The sequence below is a fragment of the Trichoplusia ni genome, chromosome 12, assembly GCF_003590095.1.
Source record: "Trichoplusia ni isolate ovarian cell line Hi5 chromosome 12, tn1, whole genome shotgun sequence".
In the NCBI taxonomy this organism is placed as follows: Eukaryota; Metazoa; Arthropoda; class Insecta; order Lepidoptera; family Noctuidae; genus Trichoplusia; species Trichoplusia ni.
Genome location: NC_039489.1, coordinates 10,851,931 through 10,870,963, shown reverse-complemented (window position 1 = coordinate 10,870,963; position 19,033 = coordinate 10,851,931). Strand labels below are relative to the sequence as shown.

Sequence of the window (19,033 nt, the reverse complement as noted above, 5' to 3'; positions counted from 1 at the left end):
AAGGCTTAAGCCGAGGTGAACCCTCTGGCCATAAAAATATAAGCAATCATGATTCAGTGACAAAGTTTTACGCAAAATATGCGATTTATTTTGATGTTCCCTTTGACAGTTTGGTTACCCTAATCAAAACGAGAGTAGAGAAGGAAGTATCTATGAAGATATCGACCTGGTAGATGGTGACGTTAAAATTGATATTTATTCGGAATAGACGCTGAGTTTGCGATTGGAAGGCGTAAAATTGAATGTCCTGGAAATAAGTTTGGTGTTGAATCGGAAAGCGATTTCGGCTTATCTTAAGTACTTAAAGAATAAAGGAAAACGAGTCATAAGTTATACTCGTGAGGAAGAATAGATAAAATAAAGGTTGGAGAAGAAACAGCAACATCAGTACAGGAACAAAAAACAATGTAAAGTAAGGATAGACGATAAAAGTCGCTAACCGTCTATCCAAAAATATATTTCGGAAGTATCCATAAAATAATATTCTTTAAAGAAATAACACGTTTAATATTATACGTCCTAACCGAAGTTACAAATCCAGTAATAATAGTAAGGAAAACTTCCTTCAGGCGAAAAAACGTGAACAAAATCGTCGTAAGTTGTCACCATTTGAGACCATTAGCGAGAACCTTGGAAGCCGTCACGAACAGATACTAAACTGGCCTAGAAAATAATTAAAAGCACCACCCGACACATTTCTATGGCACTCTGTGAAATCTGTCCTTCGCCAGACAAGGCTACTGTGTACGGTAGATAAAACCAGAAGTTCTACAATGACAAAGGGTAATTTAATACCAGTATCTTTTTTTTTTGTAAAAAAGCTTATTCTAAAATAAGGAAATACGTTTTTGCTTCGGAAAACTTTGACTATAGAAGCCTAGGTTAAGTACCTATGTTTTCATGTTATTTTCCCTACTATATCAACATCCAATTAATTTTCAATAAATTATGTAATTTTTCAGTTGAGTGAATTATAAGTAAGAAATTTTGAAATTTGATTTTCATCTAACGGTTATATTGACTCCTCAAAAAAGTTCTCGAAGGATTAGAAGTATTGTTTCTTGTGAGACTTCTTGCTATTTTTCTGAGGTGTTCGCAAGGGGGACAAGGGGATACCGGTGACAATAAATAGCCCGACCCATATGATGGAAAGGTAGAGCGGAAAATTTGAGCGGGAAAACCAGTGCGTGTTTAGGGTTGCTCAATTAATTGTGAAGCTTCGGGCATAGGGAACGGTAAAAGGATTTGTTTTAAAACTGTTCCTTATTTTTTGTTGGGATTTTACGAGAAAGGGTTGTCAAAGTGATGGGTTGTATCTTGCGAAGGATCTTAATTCTAAGATGGGTTGAAAGTTTTTTGGAGTAATAATACATAATGTTGAAGGACGATTTTTGGAATATTTTCAGATTTTTCCTTTTACCTGTATTTTTTGTTTACGTTTTAAATAATTAGACTTAAATCCAGAGTTTTGAATACGCTTACTACGAATACCTTCAAGCCTAATACTCAAAAGACATTTCAACAATAACATGAAATCAAAACAATATCATAAATTCCTCTTTCAACACCAAATTAATACACGAACAAAGAATCAAAAATTCAGATGTCAACCATAAGATTGATCCCAAATTCCTAAGTGTCAGCCCTGGATTTTCATCAAGTCTACAAATATAACAAATTTGTCATTCCCCGACTCATTTCCACCAGATAAATGAACCAGCTGACTAACTGAGTTATTATAATAATTTTACGACTTACAATTAATTTATACTGGTTGTCACGTGGCTGTGGAATGGGACTGAGGTAAATTTTAGAAATTTCCTCGTTGGCAGATTGAAGCGGTAGGTTTCGTTATTGTTTGAAAGATTTTTAGTTAGGATAATAAGAGGCTGAGTACTTTTACTGTACTTAGTCATGGTTGGTGGTTGATAGCGTAAATTTGAAGGTAAATGGTGACCAAGATTTGGACAGCGTAAACCTGGTAGCCTGAAGATGAGATGAGGGGCAAGAGACAGAGGAAAATGGCATAAATAAAGGGAACCCGTAGTAGTTAAAGCAGAGAGTTATTCATTCACATGAGCGCTATTAATTAACTAGTACCGGACGATATAACCTTTGCCATCGAGAGATGCTAAGATTGTGGACGTAAATAGGATAAAGAAAACATTTTTGTAGGTCAAGGTCATCTGTGATTATATAGAGCAGATTCAATTTTGACTTGATTTTTTCGACTTTAAAATGCGTGCTATTCATGTGGTCTATAAATTCGAACTTGGCGAATAGTTCCTACGTCATAGGAATTTCACCAAGTACAACATGTAGTTTTTGTTCGTTTGTTAAATCTTTTTTTTGCTTTAAATGAATACTATTTTGTTTGGATCTTACCTTGACTAATATCTCCAGTGCTTCCACATACGACTTCTCTGTTTCGTACAGCTCCACCACAACATGCGTTCTTGTGTCCTAGAACAATCAGATTATACTGTCAATATTACATATAGAGGAAAAGAAACGAAATATTAGCCTAGGAACGAGGTTGTATAGGCTGATAATAAGAATGAAAACGTATCTATTTTTGAAAGAAATTCAATTGGTAGGTAATTATAGTCTCTTAGGTGGTTTGATCACGATTATGTTCTAATTACGATTGAGAAAAGAAAAATAAATAACATGGATATCGTCTTTCGTGACATATGTACTGTAGTATTGTAATTAATAATTAAAAAATTAGAAACAGTTTTCATCACAGTCAATTGTTTTCCATACAAAAAGTCAAAGGAAAAGTTAATGTTTAATATAAATTTATTCAAAATGAAGTCATGATATTTACATAAAGTATAGGGTATAGATACACTGGGGAACATCGCACAGCTAAGTGGGTACAGTCGGATACATAAATATTCATACGGTTTGAGCGCGGTGCGTTAGGTACAGGTAAGGTAAAAAGGTTTGGCCTTTTCGGTAGAATTATTTTTGTTTACATTATGTAAATATGGCGATTGAGAGTTTTGTCTCAGTTTGCAAGCTTAAGTGATTAGAGTATAACATCATTTCTGGTAAAGTTTTTTGAGAACTTGAACAGAAAAATGTTAAAATGTGGTTAAAGTTTATTAATTTACGATTTAAGATCAACTTATTGTTTTCATCTTAGTACCCTGACAGACAAGTCGAAAAGACGCAACAAAACTATGATAATTTCACTTTGGAATGACTAGACCGACAAAATAGCAAGTAAACTATAAACGGATTATACAAAACAGAAGACCAAAAGAAAACTTAAACACTCTTAAAATAAAGCTAATTTTAGAATAACCTAAAAGTCTTTACCAACTTTATCTTTACAAGTAAAGCAAAACTCACTTTTTAATTAGACAAATGCCTGCTTATACCAACATACTTAAGAGTTTCGATAGCCGGGACTTTCTAAAGTTTGTTACGTAAACCGGGATTCCCTTTTACAAAATTCTAAGGTATAACTCAAAGCTTCCCAACCAAATAGCTTTGTTTTGCAAGTTTTGGGTAATACGGGAGAAATATGCTCGGTAAGATTTATTTTTAAAAAGGGAATTTTGGTATTATGTTGATTTAAGTCCATTTTTGTTCTGCTTACGTAGGAGTATATTAATACCAATGTTTTAAAAATAAAAGTAAAGAAATAAATTTTCTGTTTTTAAGAAATGGCCTCTAAATCAGTAGTTTTAGTGGCCGGTCGCGAATCGGTATAGTTAAACCAATTGAAAAATTCTGACACCAGTATAAAGCCACCTTTTTGGGAAAGCACATAAAGACAAAATTTCATCAAATTTTAATGTAAAACCAAAGGATGCGAATGTCGATGGTAATTTTTCACAGAAATACATCATATATAAATATAAATGTCAACTGCCGAGTTTTTAGGTAGGTAGCCATGAAATCGAAAAAGCGGTGGAGCTCGTGGCTAAGCTATAACCGCATAAGTGATTCGATCACAGGTTAAGCTTTGCTCGACGCGGTTGGTCCGTAGATGGGTGACCATCTTTGTCATAGCGAGTTCCACCGTGTTTCGGAAGGCACGTTAAATTGTGGGTCCCGGCTGTTATTCCTACATCTTTGACAGTCGTTTCAGGTAGTCAGAAGCTTGAAAAGTCTGACAGCCAGTCTAACCAAGGGGTGCGTGTTTCCCAGGTAACTGGGTTGAGGAGGTCAGATAGGCAGTCGCTCCTTGTAAAACACTGGTACTTAGCTGAAACCGGTTGGACTGGTAGCCGACCCCACATAGTTGGGAAAAGGCTAGGCCGATGATGAGCCATGAAATATAAAAAATACAAAACTTAGTATACCTATCCTACTTACTTTGTCTATACAGTTATATTCTATCAAAAGTTATTTGTATGAAAATTCTTTAAGCGATGAGACTACCAAGTCTGCTGACCCTAATGATCATAAGGTCACTGTGATAATACCTGCTAAATGGCCTAGTCTGATCATAAATATTTCAAACTAAAGCACCGAATAGCGTGATGTTTGTGTGTTTTGACAGTAATAAGAATGATTGTCTACTGTTTCAAGATAACACGATATTAAAAATATAAATTAAAGTTACATAGGTACGACATTTGTTTTATTGATTTTCTACTTGATGTGTGTAAAGAATGTGGCTTTTCCTTTGTAATAAGGGCGCTTTTCCCTTGCTTTTTCTTCAGATAAACTAAATACCAGTATTGTTTGGGTAGAATAGGATTAAGTGTAACGCATATTAGATTTTATTTTGCCTTACATCTTGCTATGAAAACGGATTAGCGGTTTGAGTCATAGAGCTTGATAAATGAACTAGCAAACTCAAAAACCTGAAAAACCTAACCCTTCTTTTTAGTCTAGAAAAATAAAATGCAATTTTCCTGATTATCGAGACAAAAAGAAATACAGAGAGTATTGTATTGTTAGACATGTACCATGTCTTCCTAAGAAATTTACCCCTGTAGGTAGGTCCTCCTAACCACACAAAGCGAAATAAAAGTGTTATTGACAGGCCACTGAGTGCCATTCAAGTGTCTCAAAGGTACCATTGTGATCTTAATTAACGCTTTTCTTTGTTATTTGGGAAATATGTAATATCATCCCTTTTTTTGTTTACCTGACAAGGCCTTGGAGATAGGCTCTATTGTGCGCTTGTCGGGACAGTGCTTTGGAAAAATAAAAGAAGAATGTTAGGTATTTTCTTGGTGTACTTTACTGAACATTATATTAAGTCTTGTTAACTTACTATAGGTGGTACATGTACCCTAACACTGTATGTATTAAGAATCACTGCTGCAATTCCATGGTGTACAATAAAGAATATTCTATTCTATTCTACATGAAATTCTAGATATTACTGGGTAAGTGATAGTGGGTGATAAAGGGTACTTTATGTAAAATAATTCTTTGACTGTCAAAAAGTGCTACTTTGAAGCCTATCTTGAATAGATGTTGAATAAATTGAATTTTATTTTGTTAATTAAAATAATTACCACCTAGTTACGTATTATGTACGGTATTTGTTGTTATAGCGGCAACAGTCGTTTGTAATAATGGTTCGTGAGATACAGCCTGGTGACAGATGGTCATAGAGACGGACAGAGACAGCCTTAGGTTTCCGTTTTTAGGTATTGGGGTACACAACCCTAGTATTATGATAATATTACAACACTTTAATGAAATACACATAATATTATGTATGGACACGCAATACTTAATCGTGCAATAACATAATTAGAAATTAATTCTCATAAATATATAACTGATCTGTTGCTTGATAATATTTAATGTTTTGTATTTTAATTTATTTAGTACTGCGACCTCAGTTTAATTTTTTTTTTTAATTTTCAAACTTCATATATGTTAAATACATTGATGTATGTTTTATTTCATAAATATAGTATCTCTTTCTACTTAAGAAAATCATTAATAATGACCGGTGGGTCATGATCATGTATTTGTTTACACCTAAACGGTTAATTGTTTGATATCCTTACAACAAAAAAGTTTTTTCACAAAAGTTAATCACTAGTGAAAATTTCATCTGCCTATCTCAGATATAACCTAGTAAAAGATAAACGCAGTACACGCACCCTTCAATCTTCACCCATTATTGCTTTGAGTAAGGGATGCTAAAAACTATCATCACCATATCAATTACACATTTAAAAAACTATAATTTCAGTAAACTCAACTTTTAGTCTGTAGGGAACCAAAAATGTCGGTATCATTACATAGGTACTTTAAAACAAACAGTTATAACTTCTAACTGTAACATGAGTGAGTAGAAAGGTCCCAAAAGTGCCGAAATGTACGTGAAACATGCAAAGGTACTGAAGTGACATAAAAGTGAGTTTATTGTTATAAATGGGTGTTTTTGTCGCGTTTACAAACACGCGATTGTGACTTAAAAATTTTCGGGGTCGTTTGTTTAGCGCTTTTGGTAGAATAATGTACAGAATTGTGCTTCAAAGTAAATACTTTTTGCGTTTTATTTTATGGTGTTGATAATTATAAGGTTTCACTTACTTACGTTTTTTCATGTGTTTAGGTTAGATATTATAAGAGGAATTAATAGTAGTGGTTAATATCTTAGTATAAAAGTAACAGTCGAATTCGAAAAAATATTTAGACGATAACATGAGATACATAGACTTGGCTAGTTTTTTACAGAATGTTTTGGAGTGATATAAGTATTGTTTCAATATTATTTTCTTAATATAATAACGACAAATGATTTTTTAACTAGCGACCCACCGGTAATATTTTAAAAGTAATCTTTACAAATTAACAGCATAAACTATTTTCATTTAATGCTTTCTCGATTCTTTTTTTCCTACATTATTATTAAGTATTCTTAATTAAAATTTATCTTCCTAGACCTAGCAGTTTGCTTCACTTACTACATGGCAAAAGCTCCTTTCATCTCTTCCTATCCGTTCCTTAACACTACTAATATAGAATGTAACTTAATCCCCCAAAATCAATACTTTATCTCCCTCCAAACAAAATGCACTCAACCCTAACACAGTTACCTCATAACTGTCAAGTGGCAACCCTACCAGCATATTGTCAGCACAAGACGGGCGTGTAACAATGTAAAGATGACACGTACACTGTGTACAGTCGACAACAAAACTCCATGAACATGAATGAATTCACACGACTTATAAAGATACAACTTATGAATGAATTAGCAAAAAATTATAGAAAACAGGTAGACCGGACCAGTAGAAAACTCTGCTTTGCCCAGCACAGGGTCAATAATGGATCAATAAAAAAATGAAACTTTTAACGTAATTAGTACTAGAGTTTCGATAACATTAAACTTTAAAAACTAAAATCTAAATTAGCATTCTGCAAAAAGTCTGATATACTCGTAGTTATGCCACTCTGACGCGGCCTATGAGCAGCCTAAAATTAATGGACTTTTGATGCTGACCTTACACTATGTACAGTATGTTTCGCACGCCGTTATGATGCCTTTTGTGGGGACTTTATTAGGTGCCAGTTGTGTAATATAATAACAGCCTGTAAATATCCCATAGCTGGGTAAAATTATTGCCCAAATAGAGAAAAGAATAGTATTTAGGCATTGTGTGCCGTGATGATGGTAGGTCCTGTTTTGGATTCAGTATTTAGTCATTGTTTACCTACGCTGCTTTTGTATAGCCTTTAAGAGAATAATTATTGCATCGTGACCAAATATTATTTCAACTCCAGTTATACGAATACCATCTCCAAAAGATTTTGCCAAAGTCGAATTGGACTAGCGATACAAGATTCTGTAAAAATAGTCCATAAGAAAAAAAGATGGTTCAGTGATAAATGAATGGCCGCAACGACGCTGCTTAAACTCGGTCTATATTTCTAATAGGTATTTGTTTTTTTAGCATCAATAGAAATACGTCATCTGTAAAATATTCTATCTAGCTGGCTCATGATATACAACTTGGTGACGGACGGACAGACAGAATGCAGTTTTTTTACATTTAATTTTTAGGTACGAAAACCTAAAAACCATAACCCTTTGTCAAAAAACATTCGAAACAACAAACAAGCATGAACCATATACAGATGAAATTGAAAACTCAACCAACACCCATACAAGTATTATGCAATCGTCAAAACATAAACAGAGCAAACACGATGCCGGCACGTGCGATGTAAAGCTTTCAACAGAAAACATCGCAATACGAACAACACGATAAAAGGAACGCATGAGGAAAATTATTCCAAAGCCTTTGTATTTATACCCAATTCTGATGCAACTACTATTGTAAATGTTGAGGAAAAGCTGGTGAGTGATGATCATCATATTTAGATCTGATATTGGCCTATCTCTTAATGGAAAAAAATCATATTGTGATGAATACTTAGTCAAATTTGCTGTCCATTTTTAGGAGGCACAAAGGTAGTATTAGACTAGATATTATAATCATACATAGAAGGAAAATTTTTCGTGGTGATTAAATCAGTATCAACCTATCATCATCGGCCTAGCCTTTTCCCAACTATGTTGGGGCGGCTACCAGTCCAACCGGTTTCAGCTGAGTACTAGTGCTTTACAAGGAGCGACTGCCTATTTGACCTCCTCAACCCAGTTACCTGGGCAACACGATACCCCTTGGTTAGACTGGCTGTCAGACTTTTCAAGCTTCTGACTACCTGTAACGACTGTCAAAGATGTAGGAATAACAGCCGGGACCCACAATTTAACGTGCCTTCCGAAACACGGAGGAACTCGTTATGACAAAGATGGTCACCCATCTACGGACCAACCGCGTCAAGCATAGCTTAACCTGTGATCGTTTCACTTATGCGGCTATAGCTTAGGCACGAGCTCCTCAAATCAGTATCAACCTAAGCACAGCAAAATTTTGAGATATGAAATTAAATCATCGAGTACAGACGGAAAAAGAACCAAAAACACTTATCAGATCCATTTAAAATGATTTTAAAATTCTAGAAGCACAAATAGCCGTAAATTAGGATACATAACAAGGTAAGTATGTATCCCAAAAATGTTCATAAGAAATAAGGAAGTATAAAACGCACGTGTTGAAAATGCACGTGTTTCTAATACGAGTACTTTAGAAGACAAACATCGCAATTTGAAGGGTCAACGACGTAAAAGGAATTAGAACGAACTAAGAAAACCGATCTTATTACCTTGGGATAGAGTTGTTATCAATGTTGCATTTTTGCCACTAATGAAATTATGGGAAATGATAATTTATGGGAAAACTATTTGTGTTATGTAGCCAAAGGCCAATATTTGATTGGTCAACATACGATCCTATATTATCAGAACGATTATAAAATATCTCTTTTTAGGCACAATTCTACGCCAAAAAGTTGTGTTTGGAAACGTTATAATACCTCAGATATAACGATACTCACTGCCTCGTCACCTCATGATTAAGGACTCCGGTTGGATCCGAAACTAGTTGGGAAACCCCGATAAATACGCGTGAGTTACCCGTTGCATCATTTAATTTTGAATGATCCTTACGAAATTTACAGTTAAAAACTTTACATATTAGTTTATATGCGTATTGCTGTCATATCCTTAAAGCAACTTTTCGCCTCTCGCTTCTAGTTTTATATTATAGATTTACTTCTGTTATCAGCGACTTCAGGTGTCAGTTTCAACCATTCAATGGCTGTTTAGAGCACTTCATGTTAGTTAATTACTGATTTTCAGTTGTCTGTGTTTTGTCTTTATGTCTGCAAAGGTAATTGTGATAAACAGGAAATGTTTATAAGACTGACAACAACTTCAACAAAACGTCAATCACAAATCAAATTAGAGTGTTCATTGAGGCATTTCTGAACAGTCTTGAATTGCAAACGACCAATTCAGAAATTATGTCAAACTGTCTCGTCGATAAATTGCATAACAAAATTGTAGAACGAACTGTAGTTGTTGAATTTAAAAGAAAATCTCAGAAACTGGGACAAAACAACGATGCTCCGCCATAATTGAGAAAGAAAATAATAAATGTCTCAACTGAAATTGTAGTGACATCGTTAGCGTCAAAACAAATTGTTCACAGTATCTCCGGAACATTATTTCCAATAAAAATAAACGAGATTGCAATCTAGGAAGAAGATTGAATAAATTGGAAATCCAATAAACGCTCGTTTCTTGCGTAGCTACTATATTCTCGGGCCACGCCTTCGCTGAGGTTAATAGAAATTCCTGTTACAATAATTCTTTGATCATATCTTAGTAACTTCCTTGCAGTTATGCACTGGTTTTTACACGGAAGTAGATATAGCGAAGATCTAGTAGATACCTATACATTTTCTGTAGTAAAGCAGCGAGGAAAGGGAATGTGAATGAAACTTTTTGCCCAGGAGTAACACAATTCATGGGTCAGTATTCAAATGAGGAGTTTGCTTTTATCAGTCAAACAAATTCCTCAATATAACAACAGATTAAATAAGTCAAATGCGATTCGGATTCGTTCGAAACAGGGTATTCAGGGTGTGATTTTGAGGGAGAGAAATTCGAGTTTTATTATTCGTTTAAGGGTGGCAAATGTCAACTATCTAGCTATTTATTACAGTTTATACAGTAGCAGATGGACGGACAAACAGCGGTGTCTTATTAATAAGTTTCGGCCTTTACTCTTTGGGTAAGAAACAGTAAATACATATCTTACAGATTTCTGCAAATAAATATGAGTCAATGTATTAATGTACTCAAAATTAAATGCTATCATTCAATACGACATTGTGATCCATAACATTTCTCGTGAAGCCTATTTTTAAACTGTTTACGCTAAATTCAAAGGCCAAATTTTCGATGATTCAGCTAGTATACAATTTTTAGATCTAGACTAACGACTTAAGATACCAAAATAAACATTATTTGAAGTTAAATGTATTTTCGTGTTTGTTTCAGCATATGAATCAGATAAATGAAAATTAGATGGATTCGCTTAAGATGTTGAGAGGATTTCTGTAACTATTAATATTGATGTGAAACATTTTGGGTTTTGTTGGTTTTCCAGCTGCATTCTGTTATTTTGACGCTTTTTTTGGGTCAGAAATCATAAGATGACTCCTTCTGCCTTGGGTTGAGCGGAAGGGAGTGTCAGACGTGACTAAATCCCACTCATGTGGGATCCTTTGCCCTTTGCGTATCGGGGCCGCGGTAACCCTTTCTGACTAGCCCGCTGATCTGATTTCCTAATATTACACAAAGTTAAAGTTATGCTTGGTTTTAAAAATAGTTTTCCTGTTGATCCCAATATAACTCGAAACTCAGTTCCTGAAAAGCAATTTTTTTGCCCAATCAATTACTCGCGACTTGTAATTTGCTGACCAAAAAACTTTTGGAATTAGACTATGGATTAATCTACTAATAATTCTTATAGCTGATCTCTTACAGTGTGAAAGAGAGACACCTCTATAAATAGGATAGTACCATCTCGATCACACAAGACAAAAGAACCGTACCGCTAATAAAAGTAGAGGCAGGTGTAAACTAGAAGTCCATTGATTGATAACACTCATATGAAACACTATATTCTGTAGACGATAACAAAGATAAAACATTACATAACCAACGTATTATCAATGTAATGCTACAGTTAATACTAAACGCGGGTAATGAATAACAAATGCCTTATCGAAACAGCTGACGCGAGCTGTATTGTTCTCATGAAATTACAGTTCGGTGTTCATTTACTATTGAGTTGGTTGAGGTTACTAATTTCAGTTGATTTATCAAACTCAAACTCAAACATCTTTGTACTATAAGTTTATGACTACCTAGTTAAAAAGTACTACTACTGTTATACTAATACCTGCTTAAATAATTTTTAAATGATGCTCATCCAAATTTCTCTGCTTCTTTTTTGTATTTTCCGCTCTTCATGGGCATGGACAGAAAATACAAAAAAGATGTCTCCCGCACTAAAGAATTTAATTCTTGTCTGGCGGAAATTTTCACACATTCAAGTCACGTAGTCCAAAGCGGAGACCAAACCCGCGACGCTTCGCTTACTGAGGATTTTGACTTGACCTCAACTACTCGACTATCCGTGAAGCCAACTGATGGGAAACTAATGCTAGGTTTACTTGCGAAACTGAGCCACAAGAGGTAAAGAAGAATGGAATAATAAGCTTCTACCAAGCAGAGAGGGTTATAAAAAATTGAAGAGGATAATAAAACTGATCCACTGCTGATTCTCTCCGAAGCCTTTCCATAAAACTTATCCACATAGAAACTAAATATCTAAAAGACCTTTCAGATATCCAATTTTACATTTCATAAACATTGAAAAAGGTAAGCGTACTCATGTTTCAAACGGGCTTTTATGAGTAAGCCTATAAGCTGATTTTGGGACGAAGGTATCTCTATCCGTTGGCTAACTATATGCAAATAATTGATACGTGTCGATACTATGAAACTCAAAGAATATATATTATAGTAAACAATTTGGAACTTGTATTTTTTTATTATGAAGCTATACGGCCCATAGATATCCTATACCTTACAATTAGTAAATAAAAACTGAAAAAGTAATTTACTAACTATCTACGTATTCTTCGTTTTAGCTATTTTTTGCCTATTCGTATTAAAATCAACAAAAAAAAACAAGAAAAATACGTGGCGTCCCGCGGCCTATCGTTTATTCAATGGTAAAAGGTTGAGTCTGAAACTAGTTGACTGATCCCATACATACGCGTGTGTAAACGGTTCTTGATCAATTACCAAAAAAAAGTATACTCGTTTTTTCTATTTCTTGCTTTTAAATCTCAAACTATGCCATCAAATTCATCCAAAATCAAATCCAATCAAGTCTTTTTCCTACCACTGCTTGAACCTTTCTGAAATAATCCTGTCGATTCTCAGACAGACAATCCCCAAAATGTCTAGTCATACATGTATGTATGTTATCATACAAACAGCTATTTGTGCGTTATCAGGACAGTCGCCGACCTCGGTCCACTCGTGAACGATCGATATACCATTAATTATGTCCTACGGTCGCTACTGGAAACTTTGTTCAATACACCCGACATTTGTACAATGTTCACTGTAAATTGTGAGACTATTCTTGCATTATAGAAAAAGAATGATGACATAAGATTTGGAACTAAATATGTAGGTAAATTTGGTTCCAATAAAGTCGTTTTTATATTTACAAAAAAAATTAAAGAGGTGTTTGTGAAATGGATGCGTGATCATCAATTTATTGGACCGGTACGCTAATTTACAAATATAGGGACGCGTTACAATCGCGATTAAATGGTGACGAATCGCTGAAATTTATTAAATTGACATGTTGAAGTCAAGTCACTGCTTAAAAAGGGAGAATATCCGACATATGGCAATTCTTCTATTTTGATACGATTTTACATTTTCTATTACCGTAATCATTCGTAATAGCCCTTAGCATTCGCTACCTGAGCAACAAGTATAAATTATTCATCTTCTATTTCGAAATTACCGTCTGTCATTCGGCATTTTGGAAGTTGTGTCGGCGGTATTAATTCCCAACCTTGACCAGAGGAAACAAAACTCGGTCAAGGATATAAGTTCAATTAATAAAGTGTTTTATTGCTTTTTTGGTAGGCATCCGTAAAAGAAGATGAGTAAAGACTTTCTGGAAACAAAGAACGCGTAATTCCAACAGACAAACATGAAAACAATTTTTTTTTTAAATAACTAACAAAAAATATACAAAGTATAACGACCACAGAAGAAAGGCAACAAGCCAAATTTGATTCGGGTAGCCATTTCTATTGGTGACATACTTTATTCTCAATTTAAGCAAAAAATTGAGAATTTTTGCCTCATCTAAGAAAAATCAATGGCAAAAAAAAACCGAAGTAATTTCACTAGGACATATCCATAGGGTCCACCCCCGATATCCAATTCCACAGAATAACTGGCAATCTGTAAAACCGTGAGACCCAAAAATCTCAAGGGAAAGCCTGGTCATTCCCATCCCGGTCATCCAATCCCACACTATCGATTACCAGAACCAAAATAACAAGAACTAGCCTCGTTTAATAAATCATAAAATTCTGATCGAAACGTTAACGAGGAGGGGTCTTGATAAAATGGATATTGGAATCTGAAATGTTAAAGGGATTTGTCGGTAAGGTCCGATACACGAGAGAATATAGCCTCTTGTTATTTCGTAAGCACATCATTTTCTTATTTAACATTTGAATGCTTATTTTACTTTTGTTTGCTTAAGCTTCGAATTTTACCCAAAAAGAAACAACAGCTGATAAACATTACGATTTTTAGTGCAATTTGTTGACATGCTTAAAATTGAGAAATGAAATCTGCCTTTAACAAGTGACATTAAAAATCGCCTACATATTACTGAAAGTAATAATTCTACATCATTCTGTAAAATTTTAACTCCATATGCTCAAAGTTCCAGAGCTCCCTCTGAAATAACTTATGAGGTTCCTCTTTACAGCAATAAACATATTTACAACGTAATTCCTTCTCCAAACAGAGCTTCTAATGGCTCTACCCAAGCACAAAAGGGAAAAGGAATCTGAACTCCACTTCAACGTGATAAAATTCCTTTTTGAATGGACGGAGAACGCAAGTGGCATACATGCAGCGCAGTAATTGACAAGCAAGTGGGACATACGCTTCGTTTGAAAGCCGAACGTGACTACCTACACTTTGCCACCCTATCTCTGAAGAAAATGTCGCAAAATGTAGCTGAAGGATCTAAGTGAACATCCAAGATTTGTTATTTCACGTAAGTGGGAAATTGTTAAAGGAAAGTGGACCTTATTGCAGAATGATAACCAAAGTTTAAACCTAATTTTTGCATCCTTAATTAATACATTCGTGAAATTAGAAGTTTTGAGATGACATTATGCGTTTTTCACTGTACTTATCACGCCCTACATACAACACTGTGTAGAATACTCAAATTATGGTTCTTATTTTCTAAATAATATAATTTATTTATTTATTTATTTATTTATTTATAATGAAGGAAACGCACTTAAAAGTAAAACCCACGCCAGCTAAACAAACATGCTTTACCCATTCGCCTAAAGAAATAAACAAAACAAAATAACGTGTAAGCTTAACTCAAATATAGTCCCTTAAACCATACAAGCAGAAAGCAATGTTTGCAGATTTAAAATCCACAAAGCATTTCAGATCTGGTATTGTTGACGTTCGTTTACGAGGTTAGATTAAGGTAAAGAGGCCGAAGCAAAAGCCTTCGAGCCATAAATTATATTATTATGACGTACTTCGTGAATGTACCTTTAGTAAAAGCTTTGTTGTTCCCGTTATTCACATTATGCTTGATGCTTGCTGGATTATGATATTTCTATAAATTTCAAGTTCTTGGTAGTGGAATGGATTGTGCATGGCTGCCATATTGTCAAAGAGGTTGAAAAGGATATTAACATACATACCATGTTGCCTAAGGCGACACATGGAAGGGTTTTTATCTTTTGTCGGTGACTGAGGGACAACTTCGTTTGCAACAATATCTTGCTCATTTTATCTGACAAGAAACGGTTTTACTATTCTTTTAAAAACATAAACTGACTAATGTATAAGACTTATCTTTTGCTATCTTTGTAGACACAAGGAAGCACTGTGTAGCGGTTAATTCTATTTAAGTTTAAGTCTGAGATTTAAATTCTAGCATTGTATTATCTGTACTGTACTGTAAAAATTATAAGTTGGTGTTGCTTTTTAAATAATGTTGCTTAGTACTACGAATTTTAAAGTTTTAGGTGATATTCTTCGGTAGAACGGTAGGTAATAAGATAGAACCGTGTCCGTGGATTCCAAGAATTTGAGATCGAATAGGTACTTTGCAACCGACACTAGCGTAACATCCAGTGCTCAGAGTTGGAACTATGCTTGACCGACAACATTCGAGAGATTTTGGTTTGATTTGATTGTACTATGTATGAGTTGAATTGAAACTTCAGATCAAACTCAAATAGAAAACAGAACCAAACCGTTGTACTTACATAATAGGAGAGCACTATTCTTGTCTTCCCACATATCTAATGACGGAATACGTCAAAACTCATTGTCAGAACTAAATACAAGTCTAATTGTAAACAGTACTAATCGCTGTCCGTAGGCCAAGGACGGATCCGATGCCTACGTCATCCGGCCATAACTCATGAACTACCTATTCAAAATTACATGCCAAACATTAGCAAGCTGCCAAAATAGTTTAGGTAAAAGAATTTATTTCTTGCCAATGTTTAAACCCTGACCTATCCTGATTTTATTTATTCTGTTGTTTTAAATATAAAATGATAATAGTGATAGTGTAACTATGTTATAAATAAAGTGTTTTGGGGCGGGCTCTACAATTTGACAAAGACTCCTTTTTCTTTTGAGATAACAGCCGTGGTACATTTTAATAAGCTAATCACACTTTCACCCTATACTTTAAGTAATTTATAAACCTTTGAATAACACAACTTCGGGGTTTTGACTTTAGTTTCCGACTTTCGAACGTCTATAGTAACAATTCAAACCTAGCTCTACAATATCGAAAATTTATTATCTTTCGCCAAAGCATTGTCTACCAGTCAACAAGAGTTAATGCAGCGAAGCAAGAAAACAAGTTTTCTATTGATGAAGCAATTCAATTATAAGTTAAAAACAAAAATCTAACAGCATCGCATCACCAAGTACAAACACAGCTTAACAATCGAAAACAACAAACTTTACATTTACGCGTTCACAACAAAAAACAATAGACATTGGTCCGCAATTTGGTCAAAACAAATAAAGGAAGGTACAACGCGATGCCATAGACTGGAGTATACATATTTAATTACGAAAGGTCCAACCACTGGGGTGTAATACACAACATATGTAGGGCCAGTGGACTAACTAGGTATCGGGTAGAAGCAAGAAAGGAAAAAAGTGTAGCAACATTTGCTCAAATATTGTTGAATTTGCTTATAATCGCGGCTTTGCCCATTGGATCTCAGAAAGTCAATGACAGCTACTACATACCAAATTTTATCTTAACCGGTTTAGTTGTTTTTGCGTGAAGAGGCAACAAACATACGTGTAAACATACAAACACACTCACATACTTTTTAGTGTGATAGTTCTTACTTTATCATGGTAATTGATACAATTTTGTAAGTATTCAACGTATTTCTTTGTTTTAAAGATGAAACCATCTATAGCAATAATTTTATAATTTTTTCCGACTTTTAAAAGCTCACATACATGGTATTTTGCCAACGTTTATGTAATACAGTAACTTATAGCAATACAACAGCGAAAATGAAGCAATTTTTGCGGTCTGGTCAGCGAGATACGTAGTAACTCCGCCATTTTATGAGCTTCCACATAGCTTTCAGAACTGAATTAAAAAGTTAAGATGTAATTTCTAGTTTCATCCTAATGTTTGCATGTTTGTGATTAGTTTCAAGTACGTTTGTATTTAGAAGAGAGTTGTATTATTAGAGGTTTGTGTTATACAAATCAAGTTTTATTTCTACCATTTGCTAGAGGTATAGTCTTAAATTTAGATCCTCAAGGGTCAGACAACACAAAAAACTGTTAAAATTTTTAAAAGATTGTATTTGCTAAGCATTAATAGCGATTAAGGCTTAGCAAATACAATCTTTTAAAAATTAAAAGTTCACCTATCAAATGTATCACTGTACAAGTTATTTCTTAGCCTCAATTTTCATTATAATATGCTGTTAAATGGCAACTGAAATACATAAGACATACAACTGATGACAAGCTGACGGATAGACGAACAGCGGAGCCCACAGAAAAAAAAACTGTTGCGGACCCTTAGTAACAGGGTCCCACTTTTCCCCTTTAAGTACGACAACCTCAAAACGAACAAGGAGGTTTTTTAATGGGGTCCAGTGCACACCGTTGACACAAGTCACGACCCTTAATATAAAGTCACAACCCTATCACCCGAGCTCTCAACCTAACCTCCTACATAAGTGTCTCTATTCCCATCAAGGCACAAATATTTGTATAACCTACATAGCAAGAACTACTAGACATTTTGTCCTGATTCTGTGTTTACGCTTATGTGTTTGTATGAGAATATTATTGGGACTACTGTGCGTATCGCGGAAACTTTATGTGATTAGCTATAGAAACTGACCTATATCATCATCGTCATCATCATCAGCCCATATTCGCCCACAGCTGAACATAGGCCTCCTTTACTGCACGCTATCTGTTGACTGAGTTATAATCTATTGGTGGATATTTTTTCGTGATTAAACATACATTATAATGGAGTTGATGACTACTTTTACGGCAAGGTTTCCGGAAAAAGGTAAAAACGAAAAACTGTTACTGTGGCACCGCAGTCTGTCTTTATTGAGTGTATCTTATGAGCGGTGATAACTGGATGGTTGATTGTTATGTATTTCGTTTGCGTATATTATAACAACAAATACGAAATACAAAGATCGCGCTTAAGCATAAACTGTTACGATCATAAGCTTGTAGAGTAGCAAATTAACTGTGGAATCCCAACATATATAAATGATATTTATTTAGCCTATCTTTACAGAACTGTATTTGAGTATTTTTTGAAGACAAGTATAATTAAAAAAAAAGGTTCTTCACTTCTATTGTTCTACAATTCCTGTAAAACTAGATTTACTAAGTACAGTCAAATGAAGTTCTTTTACAGTGATCTATAAATGTTGTATTTCCATCGTAAGGAATAATAAAATTACACCTATCTCTAAAAAATGCTGAAAATAATCCTGAAACCAAGATGACTACGCAAAAAAATTGCAGACTAAGCTCACAGAATAAATTGAGCGTGAAACTTCAAGTTAAGTCCATCATGACTGTCATAAATTATCTAAATCAAGGCTAAGTGGTCCATGAAAACGGGTTTAAGTGTCCTCAAGTGTTTGAAAATCTGTGTACCCTTTTATTTTAAGCTGAATAAATTGACTTAAATAAGTACCATTTATAAGTTCCTATTTTTTGTGGAATTGAAATAAATGAATGAAACGTAGAAAGGTAGCGTCCGAACTATCTTTT

General features: G+C 34.4%; 1 protein-coding gene across 7 annotated transcripts in view; it reads right to left on the bottom strand.

Moving 5' to 3' along the window:
* Positions 1-19,033, bottom strand: part of LOC113499210 (rho guanine nucleotide exchange factor 17) — a 118,334-nt gene that overhangs the window by 13,498 nt on the left and 85,803 nt on the right. For all 7 annotated transcript variants that reach the window (XM_026879597.1, XM_026879595.1, XM_026879590.1 and 4 more), the window contains one exon: positions 2,386-2,463. In XM_026879597.1, the coding sequence (XP_026735398.1) occupies positions 2,386-2,463 (78 nt within the window). The remainder of the gene's footprint in view (positions 1-2,385; positions 2,464-19,033) is intronic.